The sequence below is a fragment of the Neophocaena asiaeorientalis genome, unplaced genomic scaffold, assembly GCF_003031525.2.
Source record: "Neophocaena asiaeorientalis asiaeorientalis breed wild unplaced genomic scaffold, Neophocaena_asiaeorientalis_V1.1 scaffold204, whole genome shotgun sequence".
Classification (NCBI taxonomy): Eukaryota; Metazoa; Chordata; class Mammalia; order Artiodactyla; family Phocoenidae; genus Neophocaena; species Neophocaena asiaeorientalis.
In genome coordinates this window covers 3,678,004-3,696,736 of record NW_020173922.1, presented here as the reverse complement: position 1 = coordinate 3,696,736, position 18,733 = coordinate 3,678,004, and the positions used below count along the sequence as shown (strand labels likewise).

General features: G+C 41.9%; 1 protein-coding gene across 3 annotated transcripts in view; it reads right to left on the bottom strand.

The window, feature by feature from the left end:
* Positions 1–18,733, bottom strand: part of KDM3B (lysine demethylase 3B) — a 58,752-nt gene that overhangs the window by 6,724 nt on the left and 33,295 nt on the right. For 2 of the 3 annotated variants that reach the window (XM_024752212.1, XM_024752214.1), the window contains 10 exons: positions 15,655–15,869; positions 14,726–14,878; positions 9,308–9,415; positions 7,640–7,767; positions 6,276–6,555; positions 5,276–5,532; positions 2,157–2,423; positions 1,177–1,348; positions 690–780; positions 415–545 (listed from right to left, as the gene is read on the bottom strand). In XM_024752212.1, the coding sequence (XP_024607980.1) occupies positions 415–545; positions 690–780; positions 1,177–1,348; positions 2,157–2,423; positions 5,276–5,532; positions 6,276–6,555; positions 7,640–7,767; positions 9,308–9,415; positions 14,726–14,878; positions 15,655–15,869 (1,802 nt within the window). Of the gene's footprint in view, positions 1–414; positions 546–689; positions 781–1,176; positions 1,349–1,859; positions 1,946–2,156; positions 2,424–5,275; positions 5,533–6,275; positions 6,556–7,639; positions 7,768–9,307; positions 9,416–14,725; positions 14,879–15,654; positions 15,870–18,733 lie in introns of those variants that run through there. The other variant, XM_024752215.1, reaches the window with a different exon arrangement.

Genomic DNA, 18,733 nt, shown 5'->3' with positions numbered 1-18,733 from the left:
AAGTCTCTTAAAAGCTAAGGATCTTTGGTTCTGCCGTGCGGCATGCGGGATCTTAGTTCCCTGACCAGGGATAGAACCCTCACCCCCTGCAGTGGAAACACAGTGTCTTAACCACTGGACCGCCAGGAAGTCCCTTGGATGGAACCTTTGAGAGGAAACTTTCTAACTACTGTGTGTGTGTGTATATATATACACACATACATACATATACAGTACTGGGCCCAAAGGGCTATTATGCAAATCAATGGCAGAAGCAAACATATTCTAAACCAGCCTGGATACTGTCAACTTCTTCAGCGCCTGTCACTTTGCCCTCTATCATCTCTACACATGATCCTGACTACAAATCTCCCTCTATAGGTGAAATGGAAACAGTAGTGTCCAAAAAGGTCAATTATGGCCTCTCCCTCATACCGTAGGCATTGTACATCTTGGGGCCCAAATCGGGCCTTACAAAGTAGCTGGGTAGCCTAGAGGCTAGATTGAGTCTGCCATCTCGTTTGGTATATTCTGGCAGAGGAAGGTTCTCCATCAGATCTTCAAACCTATAAAAAAAAAAAGCATGAAAGATGACTTAGCTTGTTATAGGGGAAAAAGGAAAAGAGGTGGAGTTCACTTTTCTGTGATTACTTTGTGACAGCTTTAGCAAAGCACAAGTCTCTCAAGACGACTCACTGTAGTTCACTAACCTTGTTGGCATCATGTCCCGAAAATCTTCCCCAGGAGGCCAGTCCTTGAGTTTGAGCACCATTGGCTGCCCATCTTCTGACCTTAATCGCTCTGGAAGACAGAAAGCACTCCTACAAATATCTGCTGGGTTGGCTGCTGCCTGATTCTCCAGTGACTAAAAGGTTTAGAAGACTAAACTCTTATTGTAAGAGTTGTAAACCCCCATAATGGATAAGGTGGGCTTTGTTTTCCTTAGCCACTGCTTTAGTACATGATAAATTTTTCCATCTCAAAGTGAAAGTGCTCCACACATCCCATATGATCATGTGCTTAAGTCCAGGTATGCTCTGGAGCCATGCGATTGCCATGAGAGCTACCTGGTTGGCACCAGGATAGAATGCTCCTCCTGTTAAGAGGATGTAATTTGTTATTTCAGTGGTAGGGCTGGGCATATAGATGCTTACTTTTCAGTCTGCTTTTACTGAACCAGATATCAAAGCTACTTACTGCATATGATCTCGAAGCCATCCCAGAAATCCCGAACTTTCACATCGGAAATTATAGCACAGTTCCTGCAGTTCACCAAGTCCACATCCTGGTCTCCAAATTCCTGGCTAAAGGCTTCTGGCTTCCAGAGTTCAGACTTGAGTTTTTTATGTACCCCTGATACCAGCACTGGCTGTGGAAACAAAAGTATCTCAATCAGAGTCACTTAGGAAATACTTAGGTCAGGGCTAAGGGACAGAATAGGAGGGTTTCCTGGGGACAACCTCTTCTCCACAATGATTTATTATTCCCTCCCAGTTTCACAATCTATGGATTTCAACAATGTCAGCTACAGAAAATGAAAACACTTCTACTCTGTTATTACACTTGATTCTCACTGCGGGGGGTGGGGTGGGGGGGCACATTCCACAAAAATCACTTCTGCTGCCCTGGTATCTACCACTATTTTGAGGTGAGAGGATGAAAAGCTGACAAATGCAAATTCTGAAAATACGTCCTCACATCTCAAATGAAAAACTCTCCAGACAATTCTACAACCTCCCCCCCTTCCTCACACCTGCTAATGTATAAAAATCAGGAAGTGTTATCACACTATCACACAGACTTGTATGGTCTTGAAACATTTACCTAGAAGAGTACCACCCACTTCCACCCATTTTCGCCTCACCCCATATCACACTTACGGATTTTCCTCTAAAGGTGTCATTAATGCCAGATCACAACCTCACAGGAATTTCAACTGCCCTTTTAAGAACACAGAGCTACACAGCTGAGAAATAAAAAGATCCACAATGTATTTTTAGGAATCTTCTGACTTTTAAAAATCCAAGAAAACTCGAAGTAGCAAGGCTGTCTATAACAAACTTAGTATATGTCTAAATCTCCTTAGCAAAGTGTCTCCCAGAGAGAATTGAAACTATCCTGGTAGCTATAGTGGGCAGGCAGACAGCCGACCCTGGGATCTGCTTATTCTTGCTTACCTGGCCTTGCTTCCAACACTCCCGGAAGATCTTCCAATTGTTTTTGTTGCTGGGGTCATGGAGACACAGAAGTCTTCCATCACAGAGCCAGGAGTGAGAGGTATGGGGGTCCAGCACATTTAACCCCATCACCATCTCCTTCACTTCCTTTTGGGTATCAGTCAAGTTACAGGCCCGCTTTGCAGCATCTGAGGTTTTCTTATTTTCTACCACTGAGGCAATGATGTGGTCAAGGAAGTTGGGGAGGCTGGCCTTGTTCTTCACTCCCTGCCAGACACAAACCCATCAGGTCAGTATGACTGAGGCACCATCAGTAGAGTATTCAAAAACAGTCTCACAGTTATATTCACACGGAGTTCTGATCTACCTGATTAAATTTCATAAAAGTTAATTGTAAAGTCTTTTGTAGTTGGAGGGGGGAGCCTATTAAGTCACTATCTTACATTTCCCTAGCCTTCATATTTTGCTTTATATTTATGAAAAAAAAGTACAGAAAGGTCCCCTCTACTGCAGGAGATTTGAGACTTAAGAAATATCTTTGGCATTCAGCCCCGTTTTAAGCATATGCACGTAGACTGCAGGGATCACAAAATGCTGTAACTGAGTGAGAAAGATCATTTATTTTGAGGTTTACACATTTTGTTTGGCCAGCATGCCCAAGGGATATACTTCAATTAAGTAACTGAGGTGACTTATCAAGGCAGTGATTTTTTTTTACCAGGGAGTGTACCCCAATAAACAGTTGTACCAGAGTACCCAAGATAACTATATATTCTGAAAGCAGTCTCCTACTCCCCAATCCGTCCCCTACCAAGAATCTCTCATTTGTTTCAGCTGGTGGGAAAGCTCAGGCCCAGAGATGAAAGTGACATACCTAAGGTCATAGAAGTGAAGGAAGGGGAGGGCTTTTGTAAACTTGATAACACAATGTCTGAAGTATCACTAATCATGATCTCTACAGAGTATATGTAATCATATAACATCCTGGGAAAATTTAAAAAGAAAAAGGAGAACTGGGAGTTGGAGCAGTACAAATAAGACAGAGCTCAAAGTAATTTTTTTGGTCATTTATCCAAAAGAGAAACAAATAACCCACATTGTACAAGGCTCAACCACCCACAGTTCATCAAATTTCAGTCATTAGTCATAAAATAGAATGAGAAACATATTTGTGTACTTGTTTGAAATGATCTCTGGAATATATAAACTGAAAATACAAAAGCAATGTATAAAAACATCTGTGTAAAAAGGGGGGGGAACTATATACATATTTTAATATCACTGAAAGGGCAATCATGAAACAATGGTCACCTACAGAAAGGGAGGCAACAGTGGGAAGGGGACTTTTCACTGTATTTTTAAAATATAAATTTTGTACGTTTTGAATTTATTAGTTCAGTAAATGCTTACTAAATATTTATGTATCAAACATTGTGGCACTAGGGATATAGTAGTGAATAAAACAGACAAAAATGGGGAATTCCCTGGCAGTCTAGTGGTTAGGACTCTGCTTCCATTGCTGGGGACCTGGGTTCGATCCCTGGTTGGGGAACTAAGATCCTGAAAGCTGTGCAGCACAAAAAACCCAAAAAAACAAAAAACAGACAAAAATGCCTTTAAGTGGAGGTGAGGCAGAAAATAAATAAAACACAGCAAGTCAGATGGTAATAAGTGTTATGGAAAAAGTGCAGGGCGTCCCTGGTGGCTCATCAGTTAAGAATCTGCCTGCCAATGCAGGGGACACGGATTCGAGCCCTGGTCTGGGAAGATCCCACATGCCACGGAGCAACTAAGGTCGTGTGCCATACTACTGAGCCTGCGCTCTAGAGCCCGTGAGCCACAACTACTGAGCTCAGGTGCCACAACTACTGAAGCCCATGCACCTAGAGCCCGTGCTCCGCAACAAGAAGCCACTGCAATGAGAAGCCTGCGCACCGCAAGGAAGAGTAGCCCCCACTTGCCGCAACTAGAGAAAGCCCACGTGCAGCAACGAAGACCCAATGCAGCCAAAAATAAATAAATAAATTTTTTTAAAAAAGTGCAGAGGAAACAGACATGAGTGGAGGATGGGAGTAGAATGGACTTTTAAAAAGGGTGATCTAAAAAGAAGGCTTACTGAAGAGGTGACATTTCAGGAGGGAGGAGAGGAAGTTGATTAAGAAGCAGGCCATGTTGTGACATGGGAAAGAGAGTTCTCGGTGGAGAAAAAGACAAGTGCAAAGGCTCTGAAGAGAGAGCATGCCTGGCCATGTTCAAGAAACAGCAAGAAGGTGGGTGTGGCCAGAGCAGAGTGAACAAGAGGGAGAGTGGTAGTTGAAGTCAGGGAAGTGAGGGGAAGATAGGGCTGGAACGTTATAGTCCACTGAAAGGACTCTGCTTTTATTATGAAATTGGAAGCCCTTCAAAGACTTTAGGCAGAGGTGATATAATGTGACATATCTTAAAAGGACCACTCTAGCTGCTCTGTGTAGAAAGGGAAGAAATACAGAGGACCTCTAAGGAGTTTACTACAAAAATTCAGGCAAGAGAGGATGTTGACTCAGACTAGAGAGGAAGCAGCGGAACTGATGAGAAATGGGTGCACTCTGAATACATTCTGATGATCAAACTGAAAGGTTATGCTAACAGATTAGATACGAAATGTGAGAGGGGAGTCCCAAAAGACTCCAAGATTTTTCGCCGAGCAATTGGAAGCCACTGACCAAGAGAAGCAAAAAATAAAGGAGATGCAGGCTCACAGGCAGAAGAACAGGAGTGTGGTTTTAGAGGTGTTAGGTTTGAGGCGTCTATTAGATACCCAAGAGAGTACAATATGAATGTACTGCCTACGTTTAAAAAAAATTTAATATCTGTTATTGTCAAGAAAATAAAGTGATTTCTGCTGATGATTGAAAAACTTCAGTCTCAGTTTCTACTAACTTCCTAACATGGCACAAAAGGTTTACTACTTAAAGGATCTCAAACATTCCCAAAATTTAATATAAAGAAAGATCTTGTCAGCTGGACTGATAATGTGGAGGACACAAGTCAGTCATATACCGTCTAACCCAGTTATCAGATCTCTGATGGTTCTTTCATGGAAAAGCAGCAAAGGCTAGAGTTGTAGAGAGGACACTTACTGCTGAGGATGTAGAGAAGACCGGGGGGAAGGGTATGCCTGTGTCCAAGGGGGTTTGAGGAAGCTTTCCCGGCCCGGAGTGGAGGAGGTCTCGAAGGCTAGAGCCTTCAGTTTTGTTGTTGGAGGCAGTGGGACCCAGTAACAGACTGTTAAAAAGCTTTGGAGTCAACGGAGAGACCTTTGCAGTGGAGTTGAATGAGTCCAGCCCAAAGGGTGAATGAGACTCTTTATTGAGCACCGACCTCAGGGACCCTGCTTCTGTAAGAACATAACCAGGAATAGCATTAGGCACAAGGAATACCCAGCAGGCAACTGACTCCTAAAAATCAGCCAAGTGGGAAAGAGGAAAGACTTTCCCCTCCCCTGCCCCCCAAACTACGTACGGTTTGTCTGGGCCAAGCCTGACGAGCTATGACTATGGCAGGTCTCATGGCCAAGGAGAAGCTCTCCTACTTCTTCCTTTCTTTTCCAGATCTGGATTTCAAACTTCCTTTTGTTCCCATCCATCTTTCATCTCCCTCACTTTCTAAGACAGTGTTGCTTCAAGTGGGTCTCCAGAATACTTGTATTAGAATCACCTGGAGTGCTTGTTAAAAATGGAGATTCTTGGTCTTACTCCAAGAGATTTTCACTTAATAGTTCTGGTGGGGCACAGGAATCTGCATTTTTAACGATTCCCCAGGTGATTTTGTGCCCACTGCAAAACAAGTGTAGCCCTCCTGGCTAGTAATACTGGCTATCAGGGCCATTTGGGAAGCTTGTTAAAAATCTTAGATTGATTCTGACTAAAGAGGTTTGGGGTAGAACCCAGGCATGTGCCTTTTTTAGAAAGCTCCACTTCTAGAAAGAAGTGGAAAGAGATTCCCTCATTTTACATGATCAGCCAGAGAAAGCAAGTGGCATGTTTCAAAAATGTGGATGGTGATGTGTGAGTTTGAAGAATCCCAGAATAACTCAAGTGTTCCACCCACAGGCAGGGCAGAGGCTTGTGTTAATCTCACCTTTTGTTTCTTCCTTAGCCTTCTGAGTTGCTAAATCCGCCAACCAGTGCAGGGCAGAGGAAGGTGGGCCTGTGTCAGGGCAAGGGGGCCTGATGGCTTTTAGCTCACTATTGCTATTTGACGCCGAACTGTCTGCTTTCAGAGGCTCGTCAGATCTGATGTCAGTACTGTCGGCTTTGGCAACATGGTCAGTCTCTGGTTGTGTTACCGATGCAGTTCCTCCTCCACCTGAGAAGGTGGTTTCATTTCCAGAAGAGGCACTAGGGTTTATGCTAGGAAGCTATAGCACAGAACGCCAACATGGTTAAAGTGTTGTCCTTGTGTAGAAAAAATACAATGCAAATAGTAATGACAGCTGACACTAAACAGGTCTGGGAAAGCAACTGTCCCATAAACTGCTATTTCACTCATTCATTAATTTAACATATATTTGTTGAGTCCTACAATGTGACAGAAACTATGCTAGGTTCTGTGGAAAGAGCAGTGAACAAGACTTGAAAATAAAACTGTTTTTGTTTGGCATACCTGAGGCTCAAATTCTGCACTGGCAAATTGGTGATTAGAACTTGACCGCATAGAGCTATTCTGAGGATTAAATGAGATAGTACTGATATATGCAAAGAGCTCAGAATAGTGTCTGGCACACATAAATGCTCAATAAAATGGTTATTATTCTATTATTGAATTTTCCAGATGATTTGCTCTAATATGTCAACTCTACTGAAAAGATATTTTGAGATCTCTCAGCATTAATCCCTGTACCTCTTATTGATCATGTGTAGCATTCCTGGAAAGCCCTCGGAATGTAAGAGGTGTGTGTGTGGTTTTTTTCTTTTTTTAAAATAGCCTCTTATTCAAAATAGTCACCATCACACCAGAATGACCTCCACCTCTGACAAAGCAATGAGAAAATCACTGCCTCTCTGTGAAGGCTTAGGACTGCTTTCAGGGTAGAATGATCCCAGATCAGCAGGCTAATATTCATATTTCTTTCCTCAGTACCTAACATGACAAGGCAGGGACCATGCACACAAGTAGGACTGTATTCCTAATTACCTTTTCTGTACTCTTCACCTACACAAGGAACCTGAGGTACAAATCTTGACAAGATGCAAAGAATCTCTTTGTGCTATTTATCAAACAAGCCTGAATTGGTTTTAAAGACACATGAAGAGAAACTCATACCAGTCAGGGGGAATTTAAATCCCTTGAGTAACTTCTGGGGCTCTCTCTAGACAGGCCTCCCCATCCCCTAATTCCCCAGGAATCTGACAGTAGCCTGGGACAACAGAGGTGAAAATGAGGCACTTCCTGGTACAAAGAACTTGAGTTTCTCTCAGTTGTACCTATACACACCACTTTACCTGTGACATCCCATTAGTGACAGCAGGTCTCAACACAGATTTGTTCTGCCGGCTAATACAAGGGCAGTTTGCTTTAATTCCCCACTTGCCCCGGGCAGCATGTACCATGTCTCCAATATTGTAAAGAGCTGGAAAAAAAATAACAATTAACCTTAGAATAATTGTATGTGCCAGGTATTGTGCTAAAGACCTTATTTACATTATCTCTCTCAAGCTTTACCACAAGTCAATGAGGTAGCAGCTTGTACCCTCAATTTTTTTTTTAAGTTTTTTTAATTTAATTTTATTTATTTTTTATTTTTGGGTGCGTTGGGTCTTCGTTGCTGTGTGTGGGCTTTCTCTGGTTGCGGTGAGTGGGGGCTACTCTTCGTTGCGGTGTGCGGGCTTCTCATTGCAGTGGCTTCTCTTGTGGAGCACGGGCTCTAGGCGCGTGGGCTTCAGTAGTTGTGGCACGCGGGCTCAGTAGTGAGCACAGCCTCAGTAGTTGTGGCGCATGGGCTTAGTTGCTCCGCGGCATGTGGGATCTTCCTGGACCAGGGCTTGAACCCTTGTCCCCTGCATTGGCAGGCGGATTCTTAACCACTGCGCCACCAGGGAAGCCCAGTACCCTCAATTTTTGATGATGAAACTGAGACTCAGAGAAGTTAGGTTATTTGCTTAAGTACATAAAGTTGGTAAATGAAAGTACCGAGACTTTAACCCATGTCTATCTAGCACTAAAGTTCTGTGCACGCTTAACCACTAAGCTACACTCCCTCCCTCCTCTAGTAAACGTTAACAAGGTGTCCTTTAGCAGAAACTCTAGGGGTAGATTCCCTATTGTTCAAGCATATGTAAACATTTTGAATTGTATACTTGAGATTTACTGTAAGTTATACCTAAAAAAAAAATAGACCAATGTAAACTTTACACAAACATTTAACCAATGCTTAGATCAGCAGGGAGCAGGCATCTGACCACTGCACTCAGGGAGCTCTTCTGCTCAGATGCACTGGGTTATAAGGATCCAGGGGGTGGCTCCCCAAAGTGGAGAAGAATATAGGCAGAGGATTCACCAACTTCAGTGTGTGTATGTTAATGGAACTGTGGAAGCTGGAAACAGTCTATCTGGAGGAATCAATGAAGTAAGCTGCCACAAGACCATTCATTCCTACTGTTAAGCTGCCTTCTTCATGGATTCAAGAGCTTTGATTAGCTTCAGCTGGATTTTTATAAACCTAGAACCAAAGGTCTTTCTGGAAGCCAGGGGACTGGCTTTTTCTTTCTTTCTTCTTTTTTTTTGCTGGGCCACACGGCTTGTGAGATCTTAGTTCCCCGACCAGGGACTAAACCCGGGCCCTCGGCAGTGAGAGCACAGTGTCTTAACCACTGGACCACCAGGGAATTCCCGGACTGACTTTTTCTATTCTGGTCCTGCCGACCATAGGAATGTAAAATGACATCTGAAAAGCAACCAACCCCTCCACCCAGAACGGTGAGGCAAAGTGGGTGCAGTGGCTGCATACAATCTAACATTTCTGAAGATTCAAATTCTCAGGGAAATCTAGTGAGGCTTAAAAAGAGTCAAGCTGAGATAAACCATTTTACCAAATATTATGGTGTGTAAATTACAGCTCAATTAAAAACATCTTTTTTCCCCCACCAACTCTAAAAAAGGAATTCCTTTACCTGTGCCAGGGATGATCTGTGTGGGCATGAGATTCTCTGGTTCATGGGACTGCCCCTTTGCACACTTCAACCAGGAGAAAACCTCTTCATCACCTATCTCTTCTGTCTCTGAAACAGAAATGAAATGACTTTACTTATTTTATGAGGGTCACAAGATGTATCTCTCTCAGTAAGTCAGAGTTTCAGACTTTACAGGGCAATTTTTTCATGGGTCAAAGAAGATAACAGCTAACTTTAAAAAATACTGCTACACTGAGGTATAATTTACATAAAATTAATTCAACAATTTAAAGTGTACACTTCAATGAATTTAGACAAATGTATATAGTTGTAGAAACAGTACTATATTCAGGATTTAGAACTTTTCTGTCCCTTCATAAAGTTCCCTTCAGCACTTTACAGTCAATACCGTTTCCTCAACCCCTGGCCACCAATGACCAACTTTCTAACACTAAAATTTTGCTTCTTCTAGAATTTCATATCACTGGAAACATATGGTATGTCATTTGTCATTTGTGTTGGGCTTCTTTCACTTAGCAATGATTTTGAGATTCATCCATATTGTTGCATTTATCAGTAATTCATATCTTTTTATGTCTGAGGGCTGTTCCATAGTATGGATGTACCTTATTGTGTTTACCCACTTATCAGCTGGTAAATAGTTGGATTGTTTCCCATTATTGGCTATTATGAATAAAGTGCTACAAACATTCAAGTACAAGCCTTTGTGTGGACATATTTTCATTTCTCTTGGAAATACCTAAAAGTGGAATGCTAGTTTATGTCTAAATTTATAAAGAAATGGCTATACTGTTTTCCAAAGTGATGGTACCAAATTGCATTACTATCAGCCATGTTTAATAAGTTTTAGTTGCTCCATATCCTTGACAGCACTTTTGTACTCTCAGTTTTAAAAATTTTAGCCATCCTAGTGGGGTTGGTGGTTTCTCATTATGGTTTTAATTTGTATTTCCCTAGCAAGTAATGATAGTTTTTTCCCATGTGTTTATTTTCCATTGATCTATCTTCTTTGATGAAGTACCTGTTCAAATATTTTGCCCATTTAAAAACTGGGTTTTGGTGGGGACTTCCCTGGTGGCGCAGTGGTTAAGAATCCGCCTGCTAACGCAGGGGACACGAGTTTGAGCCCTGGTCCGGGAAGATCCCACGTGCTGCAGAGCAACTAAGCCCATGCACCACAACTACTGAGCCCGCGTGCCACAGCTACTGAAGCCCACGTACCTAGAGCCTGTGCTCCGCAACAAGAGAAGCCACCGCAATGAGAAGCCCGGGCACCGCAACGAAGAGTAGCCCCCGCTCTCCGCAGCTAGAGAAAGCCTGAGAGCAGCAACAAAGACCCAACTCAGCCAAAAATAAATAAATTTAAAAAGTAAAAAAAACACAACTGGGTTTTTTGTCTTCTTGTTATTGAGTTTTAAGAGGTCTTTATTATAGATGCAAGTTCTTTAGCAAATATGTGATCAGCAAATCTTTTCTCCCACTATGTGGCTTGCCTTTTCATTTACTTAATGTCTTTTGAAGAGCAGTTTTCAAATTTGATGATATTAATTTTTCTTTTGTGTTTTGTGTCTTATCTAAGAAATATTTATCTAACCCAAGGACACAAAGATCTTCTATTTTTTTCCTAGAGGTTTTAGAGTTTTAACTTTTATGTTTAGGTCTATGATTTACTAGTTAATTTTTTGTATATAATGTGAATAAAAATAGTTCATTTGATTATTTGAATATGTATATACAGTTATTTAAGTACCATTTGTGAAAGGACTATCTTTTCCCATTCAATTAGCTTGGCACCTTTGCAGCTAATCAGTTGAATGTATATGAGTGGGTTTACTTCTAGACTCTGTTCTGTTGTGCTAACCATAGTGTCTTGATTACTGTAGCTTTATACAAAGTCTTAAAATGAAGCAGTATAAATCCTCCAACTTCATTCTTTTTCAAAATTTTGGATTCTAGGTAATTTGTATTTCATATAAATTTTAGAAGCAACTTGTCAATTTCTACAAAAAGGCCTATTGGGATTTTCATTGGAATTGCACTTAATTATAGATCAATTTGGAAGAACTGACATCTTAATATTCAATCTTCTATCCGTGAATACAGTACATCTCTCCATTTATTTTTTTTATTTTTTATTTTTTTGTGGTACGCGGGCCCCTCTCACTGCTGTGGCCTCTCCCGTTGCGGAGCACACGCTCCGTTCACGCCGGCTCAGTGGCCATGGCTCACGAGCCCAGCTGCTCTGCAGCATGTGGGATCCTCCCGGAATGGGGCACGAACCTGCGTCCCCTGCATCGGCAGGCAGACTCTCAATCACTGCGTCACCAGGGAAGCCCTGGTGTGGTTTTCTTAACGTATTTTCTGTTTGAGGATTATTGTTGGATTTGTGGTGTTATAGCTTTTTCATCAAATTTGGAAAATTTTTGGCTTTATTTGTTCAAATATTTTTTCTGTCTCTGCCCTCCTGCCCTCTTTCTGGAACTCCATTTATAAGTTTTGGAGACTGCCCAATATATCCTGTAGTTCAACAAGCCACTCTTCAACTTATAAATTTCTTTCTTCTCTCTGTGCTTAGTTTTTATAGTTTCTATTGCTGTCTTCAAGCTCACTGTTTCTTCTGCAGTATCTAATCTGCCACCTAGTGTAATTTTGGGGGGGAGATATTTTTCATCTCAAGAAGTTTCATTTGGGTCTTTTACAGGTCTTCTGTTTTTCTCATTGTGTTTTCCTTTATGTCCAAGCATATTTAAAAGTTTTATAATAGCTGTTTTAGGTCCTTGTACAATAATTTCATCACTACTGTCATTTCTGGATTTGCTCTACAGATCGTTTTTTTTTCTTTTTTCCAGATTACTGGTCATATTATTCTGCTTTTCTGTATACCTGATCATTCTTCACTGAATGCAGAGCTTTGTGAGTTTTATGTTCAGAGTACTGGATTTTGTTGTAATCCTTTAAAGAATGTTTGGTTTTAGTGTGGCATATAATTAAGTAACTTGTAGATGAATTTCATCCTTCCAAGGCTTGCTTTACACTTCATTATGGCAGCTCCAGAGCAGCCTGTATTCTGGGACAGGACAACATTAGTCTTACTACTAAGGGTGTGACTCTTTTGAACTCTATCCAGTGTCTCTCCACTCTGGCTGGTGGGAATACAAACTGTCAGTTCTGTATACTACTCAGTTAATTGCCTTGAGGAAAGTTTCACCTTATGCATGTGATCACTATAAGACAAAAAAAATTTAGACGATTTCTCCACAGATCTCTGGTGTTCTCTCTGTGTAGTTGTAACCTCTTTAGTACACTACCTTACTCTTTGAAGATTCTGATCTCTGTCTCAGCTCATGAGATTGCCAAACTCTATTTTAGTTGCCTTTCCCTGTGGTACAGGATGAAACTGCCTCCGAGCAGTAAACTGGGGCAACTGTAAGATTCACCTTGTTTCTTCCCTTTTCTTAGGGAACACAGACTCAAACTGCCTGCTGTCTAATATCTGAAATTGTGGTTTCATATATTTTGTCTGGTTTCCTTGTTGTTTATGGCAGGAGGGCAATCTGTGCAGAAGTTTATCTTTTATGGGCGAAAATGGAAGATCTTAGCTCCATTAACATGTAGAACCTAGCGGATGTCAGGCCCTGTGTTAACCACTTTACATACATCATCTCATTTAATCCTCAAAACAATGCTGTGAGGGACATACTCATATTATCTTTGTTTTATAGACAAGGAAACTGAGGTTCTGAGGGTTTAAGTAGCTAACCCAAGATACCATAGTTGGTATAATAATGGGTGCAAATAGGATTCAGATCCCAGTAGCCTAAGCCCTAAAACCACTGTTACAATGGTTACACTGTATCTTAGAAGAGGGAAGAATGAGGAAGTGGTGGGCAATAAGGTAAAGCAAAAACAAAGTGAAGCAAAGGATTTGAATAGACATTTTTCCAAAGAAGATAAACATAGGGCCAATAAGCATATGAAAAGATGCTCAACATCAGTAGTCATCTGGGAAATGCAAGTCAAAACCACACTGTGAGGGACTTCCCTGGTGGTGCAGTGGTTAAGAATCTGCCTGCCAATGCAGGGGACATGGGTTCAAGCCCTGGTCCAGGAAGATCCCACATGCCATGGAGCAACTAAGCCTGTGTGCTGCAACTACTGAGCCTGTGCTCCAGAGCCTGCGAGCCATAACTACTGAAGCCCACGCTCCACAACTACTGAAGCCTGCGCGCCTAGAGCCCATGCTCCGCAACAAGAGAAGCGACCACAATGAGAAGCCCGCGCACCACAACAAAGAGTAGCCCCCACTCGCCGCAACTAGAGAAAGCCCGTGTGCAGCAATGAAGACCCAATGCAGCCATAAATAAATAAATAAATAAATAAATAAATTTATTAAAAACACACACACACACACACACACACACACAATGATATACTACTTCATAGCCACTATGATGGCTACAATTAAAGACATTTAATAACAAGTGTTGACAAGGATGTGGAAAAACTGAAATCCTCGTACATTGCTGGTGGAATTATAAAATGGTGCAGCTACTTTGGAATACAGTTTGGCAGTTTCTGAAAGGGTTAAAAATAGAACTGCCATATGCCCCATCAGTTCCACTACTAGGTATATCCTCAAAAAAAATGAAAACATATGTTCACACAAAAACTTGTACACAAATGTTCCTAGTGGCATTATTCATAACAGCCCAAAGTAGAAACAACCTACATGTCCATTGACTGATGAATGGATGAAGAAAATGTAGTATATCACACAATGGAATATTACCTGGCAATACAAAGGAATGAATTAGGTGCTATAACATGGATGAAACTTTGAAACAGTATGCTAAGTGAAAGAGGCCAGTCACAGAAGGCCAAATATTGTATGATTCCATTTATATGATATGTACAGAATAGGCAAATCTATATAGACAGTATGTAGATTAGTGGTTACCAAGGCCTAAGAAGGGGGAGGAATGGGGAGTGACAGCTAATGGGTGTGAAGTTTCTTTTTGGAGCAGTGAAAATGAAATTACTATATAACCTTGAGAATATACTATACTATGGTGATGACTATATAACCTTGAGAATATACTAAAAACCTTTGAACTGTACACTTTAAAAGGGTGAATTTTACAACATATGAATTATATCTCAAAAAAAGATGTTATTAAAAAAAACAAAACCAGGGAAGACGAAGATTTACTCTTGGCTTGTTTTAACCTTCCCAGTCAGGCTGGAGTGTTGGTAATTTTAAGACCTCACAGTGTGACAAAACATAAATGAAGCTAAACAGCTAAAGAGGAGGCGCAAACCCATTTCTGCTTCAATTTCCAAGTCCACACCTCCACTGACAGTTTACCTTTAGAACTACACAGGACAACATTTGCTCACCACTGCGTGGTCGGCTTTTCCTGAGCCTGTAACAGTCAAGGCAGACCCCAAATCCGCATTTGCGACAAACCCAGTGGATGTTGAAGAGAGTTGTTTCACATACATCACACATCTCCCGTACACCACGCACTGCTCGCTTCCATGCCACTTTCTCTGGTGGAAAAAGGAAGAGGAATACTGTTGGCACTGACCATCCTGAGCAACAGCAAAAGATCCCAGACCCACTGATTTCTACTCAAGTGTGTTGTCTAGCAATTAAACTCAAAGGTTCATGAAGTCTGTATTTCTATAATTGTAAGAGAAACAAAATACATGGAATTTTTAATATTTCTGAACAAGTGTCAATGAGAATGAATGCCACATGTTGTCATTTAAGATAGTAAAAAATTTTCAATTTGGGGAATTTTGAAACAAGAGGATTCTTTTCTTAAAGCGTAGGGCATAATTTCATAGTATAATATTCCTTGGTCTAGAAATAGGGTACAGTATCTCATAGACATGGAAATATCATAAATGTCTGAAAAATGTGGGTTCTAGGTATGAAACACAACAACCAGTAGCACTTCATCTATTCACAAACCATCAAGTATCACTTACTAACACAAATTAGTTCAAAGCAAACTGAAAATATTCGGCGTGAATCAAACCCAAACAGGGATCAAAATGCAAATTATGACAACTGTGCTACAACAATGAAAGACAAACAGGGAAGGAGTTTTTAGTTTGTTAACTGCCAAAGACTAAAAGAATGAGGACTGTTGGATACAGGTGTGGCTTCAGCTATTTAGTTTACTACAAAGAGAAGTGTTATTGGCCTTAATTCATCCATAGAAAATGCCACCTGCCACTCCTTCCACACCTCCCTTTAAGCAAAAGAAAATGAGTTTCCAACTAGAACTGACTGGAAGACAAGCAAGAGGGTGCCTTACGGTGTGGCTCCACCATCATCATGGCCTCCTTCTCAGACATCACAAGCTGGCAGAACTGGTCTCCAACGTTGGCAAGAATGTATTTTGAGGTTTCTAGGTCTATTCCTTCTGCTAGGGAGGAAGAGGGAATCCACAGGTTCATGGCATCAGGGTCACTTTGCTGGGGACTCAGAAACCCCTCCACTCGGAGTACCCCCTTTCGAGTGAAGATCAACCTGAGACAGGAAGGTACACAGTCAAATACAAAGTAAATAGCAGCAACCATGCAAACCAACACACACTTAAAATCCTAGGACCTAAAAGAAATTAAATGACACATAACAGGAATCAGACTGAGTTTAAGAAATTTCACTGTATTAGACCAACACAGTATGCACTAATAGGAAGGCTTGTTAACACCTAGTAGGTCTGGGTTCCTTAAAAAGCTGTCCCTAGAAATGTCCACCAGTTTCTCCAACCACCTGTTCCACACCAGCACCCACAGCACTGAATCTGACCAGAGAAAAATACAGAGCTATGTTCACTGTCACACTTGAAATTCATGTCTACTCACGTGAACCCTTAATATTGCCTGGCAGCCACAATACAGTTTCCTAGCGTTTTCCCTCTCCTAGACGCCTATTTAATATCTTTTCCTTTCTTTTCAAACCTCCGGTATTACTTTCCCCACAAGGACCTTGCTAAGTATTTCACTGAAAAAATTCCGCAAGGAGCCAGAAGAGAATTCCCACAAGCTCCCACCACCATGCTACCACACATTCTTGTCACTGGCCCCATGTACTCCATTTCATCTTCTGCTATTATGGATGAACTAGGTACCAGTGAAGAACAACCTCTCCACCTATGTTCTACATCCTATCCTCTTGCATAGGCATCCCTCCACTAATTCTCTCTTCCACATCATCTATTTTCCTCTCTACTGAATCACTCTTGTCAGTATTTGAACATGCTATCTCAAAAATCCCCTTGAGGGCTTCCCTGGTGGCACAGTGGTTGAGAGTCCGCCTGCCGATGCAGGGGATGGGGGTTCGTGCCCCGGTTAAAAAAAAAAAAAAAGAGTTGTCTATACTGACAGTCACCAGCTCCTTTTCCTTTTATTTTCTCTTAATCCACATCATTCAGGCTTTCTCCTACCAATCTACCAAAATTGGTTTTGGTTTTTTTTTTGCCATGCCATGCAGCATGTGGGATCTTAGTTCCCTGATCAGGGATCGAACCGGCGCCCCATGCAGTGGAAGTATGGAGTCTTAACTTGTCCCCTGCATCGGCAGGCGGACTCTCAACCACTGCGCCACCAGGGAAGCCCCCAAAACTGTTTTTGACAAGGTCATTCCCCCTTGTTAAATCCAATGGTCATTTTCAGTCCTTAACTGACCCCACCCAATCACCAACATTTGCCGGAGTTCATAATTCCTTCCCGGAAATACTTTCTTCAGTTGTCTGCCAGGATACCTCACTGGCTGTTCTTTCTCAGCCTCCTTTACTAGTTCCTCTTCATCTTTCCCATCTCTAAATGCTGGAGAGCTTCAGAACTCAGTCCTTGGACTACTTCTCTTCTCTGCCTAGACTTTGACTCCTTAAGTGATCTCAGTTAGACTCACAGCTTTAAATACCAAGTGACATCCACGTTTTTATCTCCAGCTTGGACTTCTTCCCTCAACTCTGGAGTTGTATATCCAGCTGTTCTTTCTTTCTTCTTTTTTTTTCTTTTTGGGCGCACCACGCAGCTGTGGGATCTTAATTCCTTGACCAGGGATTGAATCCGGGCCCTTGGTAATGAGAAGGCAGAGTCCTAACCATGGGACCACCAGGGAATTCCCCAGCTGCCCTTTCAACATCTCTACTTGGAAATCTAATAGGAATCTCTAATTTAACATATCTAAATTAAAACTCCTGCACTTCCTTGGTGGCGCAGTGGTTAAGAATCCTGCTGCCAATACAGGGGACATCGGTTCGATCCCTGGTCCAGGCAGACCCCACATACTGCGGAACAACTAAGCCCGTGAGACACAACTACTGAGCCCACACACCGCAACTACTGAAGCCACGTGCTGCAACTACTGAAGCCCATGCACCTAGAGCCCGTGCTCCACAACAACAGAAGCCACCACAATGAGAAGCCCGCACACCGCATCAAAGACCCAACACAACCCAAAATAAAAAAATAAAAATAAATCAACTAATTAAAACTCCCCATTTTCCTCCTCAAACCCACTTTTCCCTAAGAAATCACCTTACCAGTAAATGGCAATTCCATTCTTCCAGTTTTCAGGCCAGAAGCCATAAAATCATCTTTGACTCTTCTTTCATATCCCACATGCAATCCATCAGGAAATCATGTGGCTCTACCTTCAAAATATATCCTTAATTTAACCACTTCTCATCACCTCTATTAATACCTCCCTACACTAAGCCACCATCATTTCTCACCTGGGTAATTCCAATATTCTCCTAATTTCTCCCTGCTTTTGCCTCAATATAATCTACTCTCAAGAAGGTAGTCACAGTGATCCTTTAAAACATTCATCAGTGTTACTCATCAGCTCAAAATCTCCAACAACTGCTTCTTCAGCATAAAAGCCAGGGCCCTTAAGAGTAGCCCTTTACAATCTGGACCTATCATTAACTCTTTGACTTCACTCTTTTGCCCCCCTTGCTTACTCTCTTTTACCCACCCTAGCTCCATGAACACACTAGAAATATTCCAGCCTCAAGACAGTTGCTGTTGCTGTGCCCTCTATCTCGAATACTTGTCTCCCAGAAAAATGCGTGGCTCACTCCCCTCACCTCCTTCAGGTCTTTACTCAAAACTCACTTTCTCAAGTCATCCTTTTTTTTTTTTTGGCCTTGCCACATGGGGATCCCTTAGTTCCCCAACCAGGGATCGAACCTGTGCTCCCTGCAGTGGAAGGGAGGAGTCCTAACCACTGGACAGCCAGGGAATTCCCCCATCAAGCCATCCTATTTAACTGTAGCTTCCTCCAATAAAGATATAAAAATAGGGCTTCCCTGGTGGCGCAGTGGTTGAGAGTCCACCTGCTGATGCAGGGGACATGGGTTTGTGCCCCGGTCCGGGAAG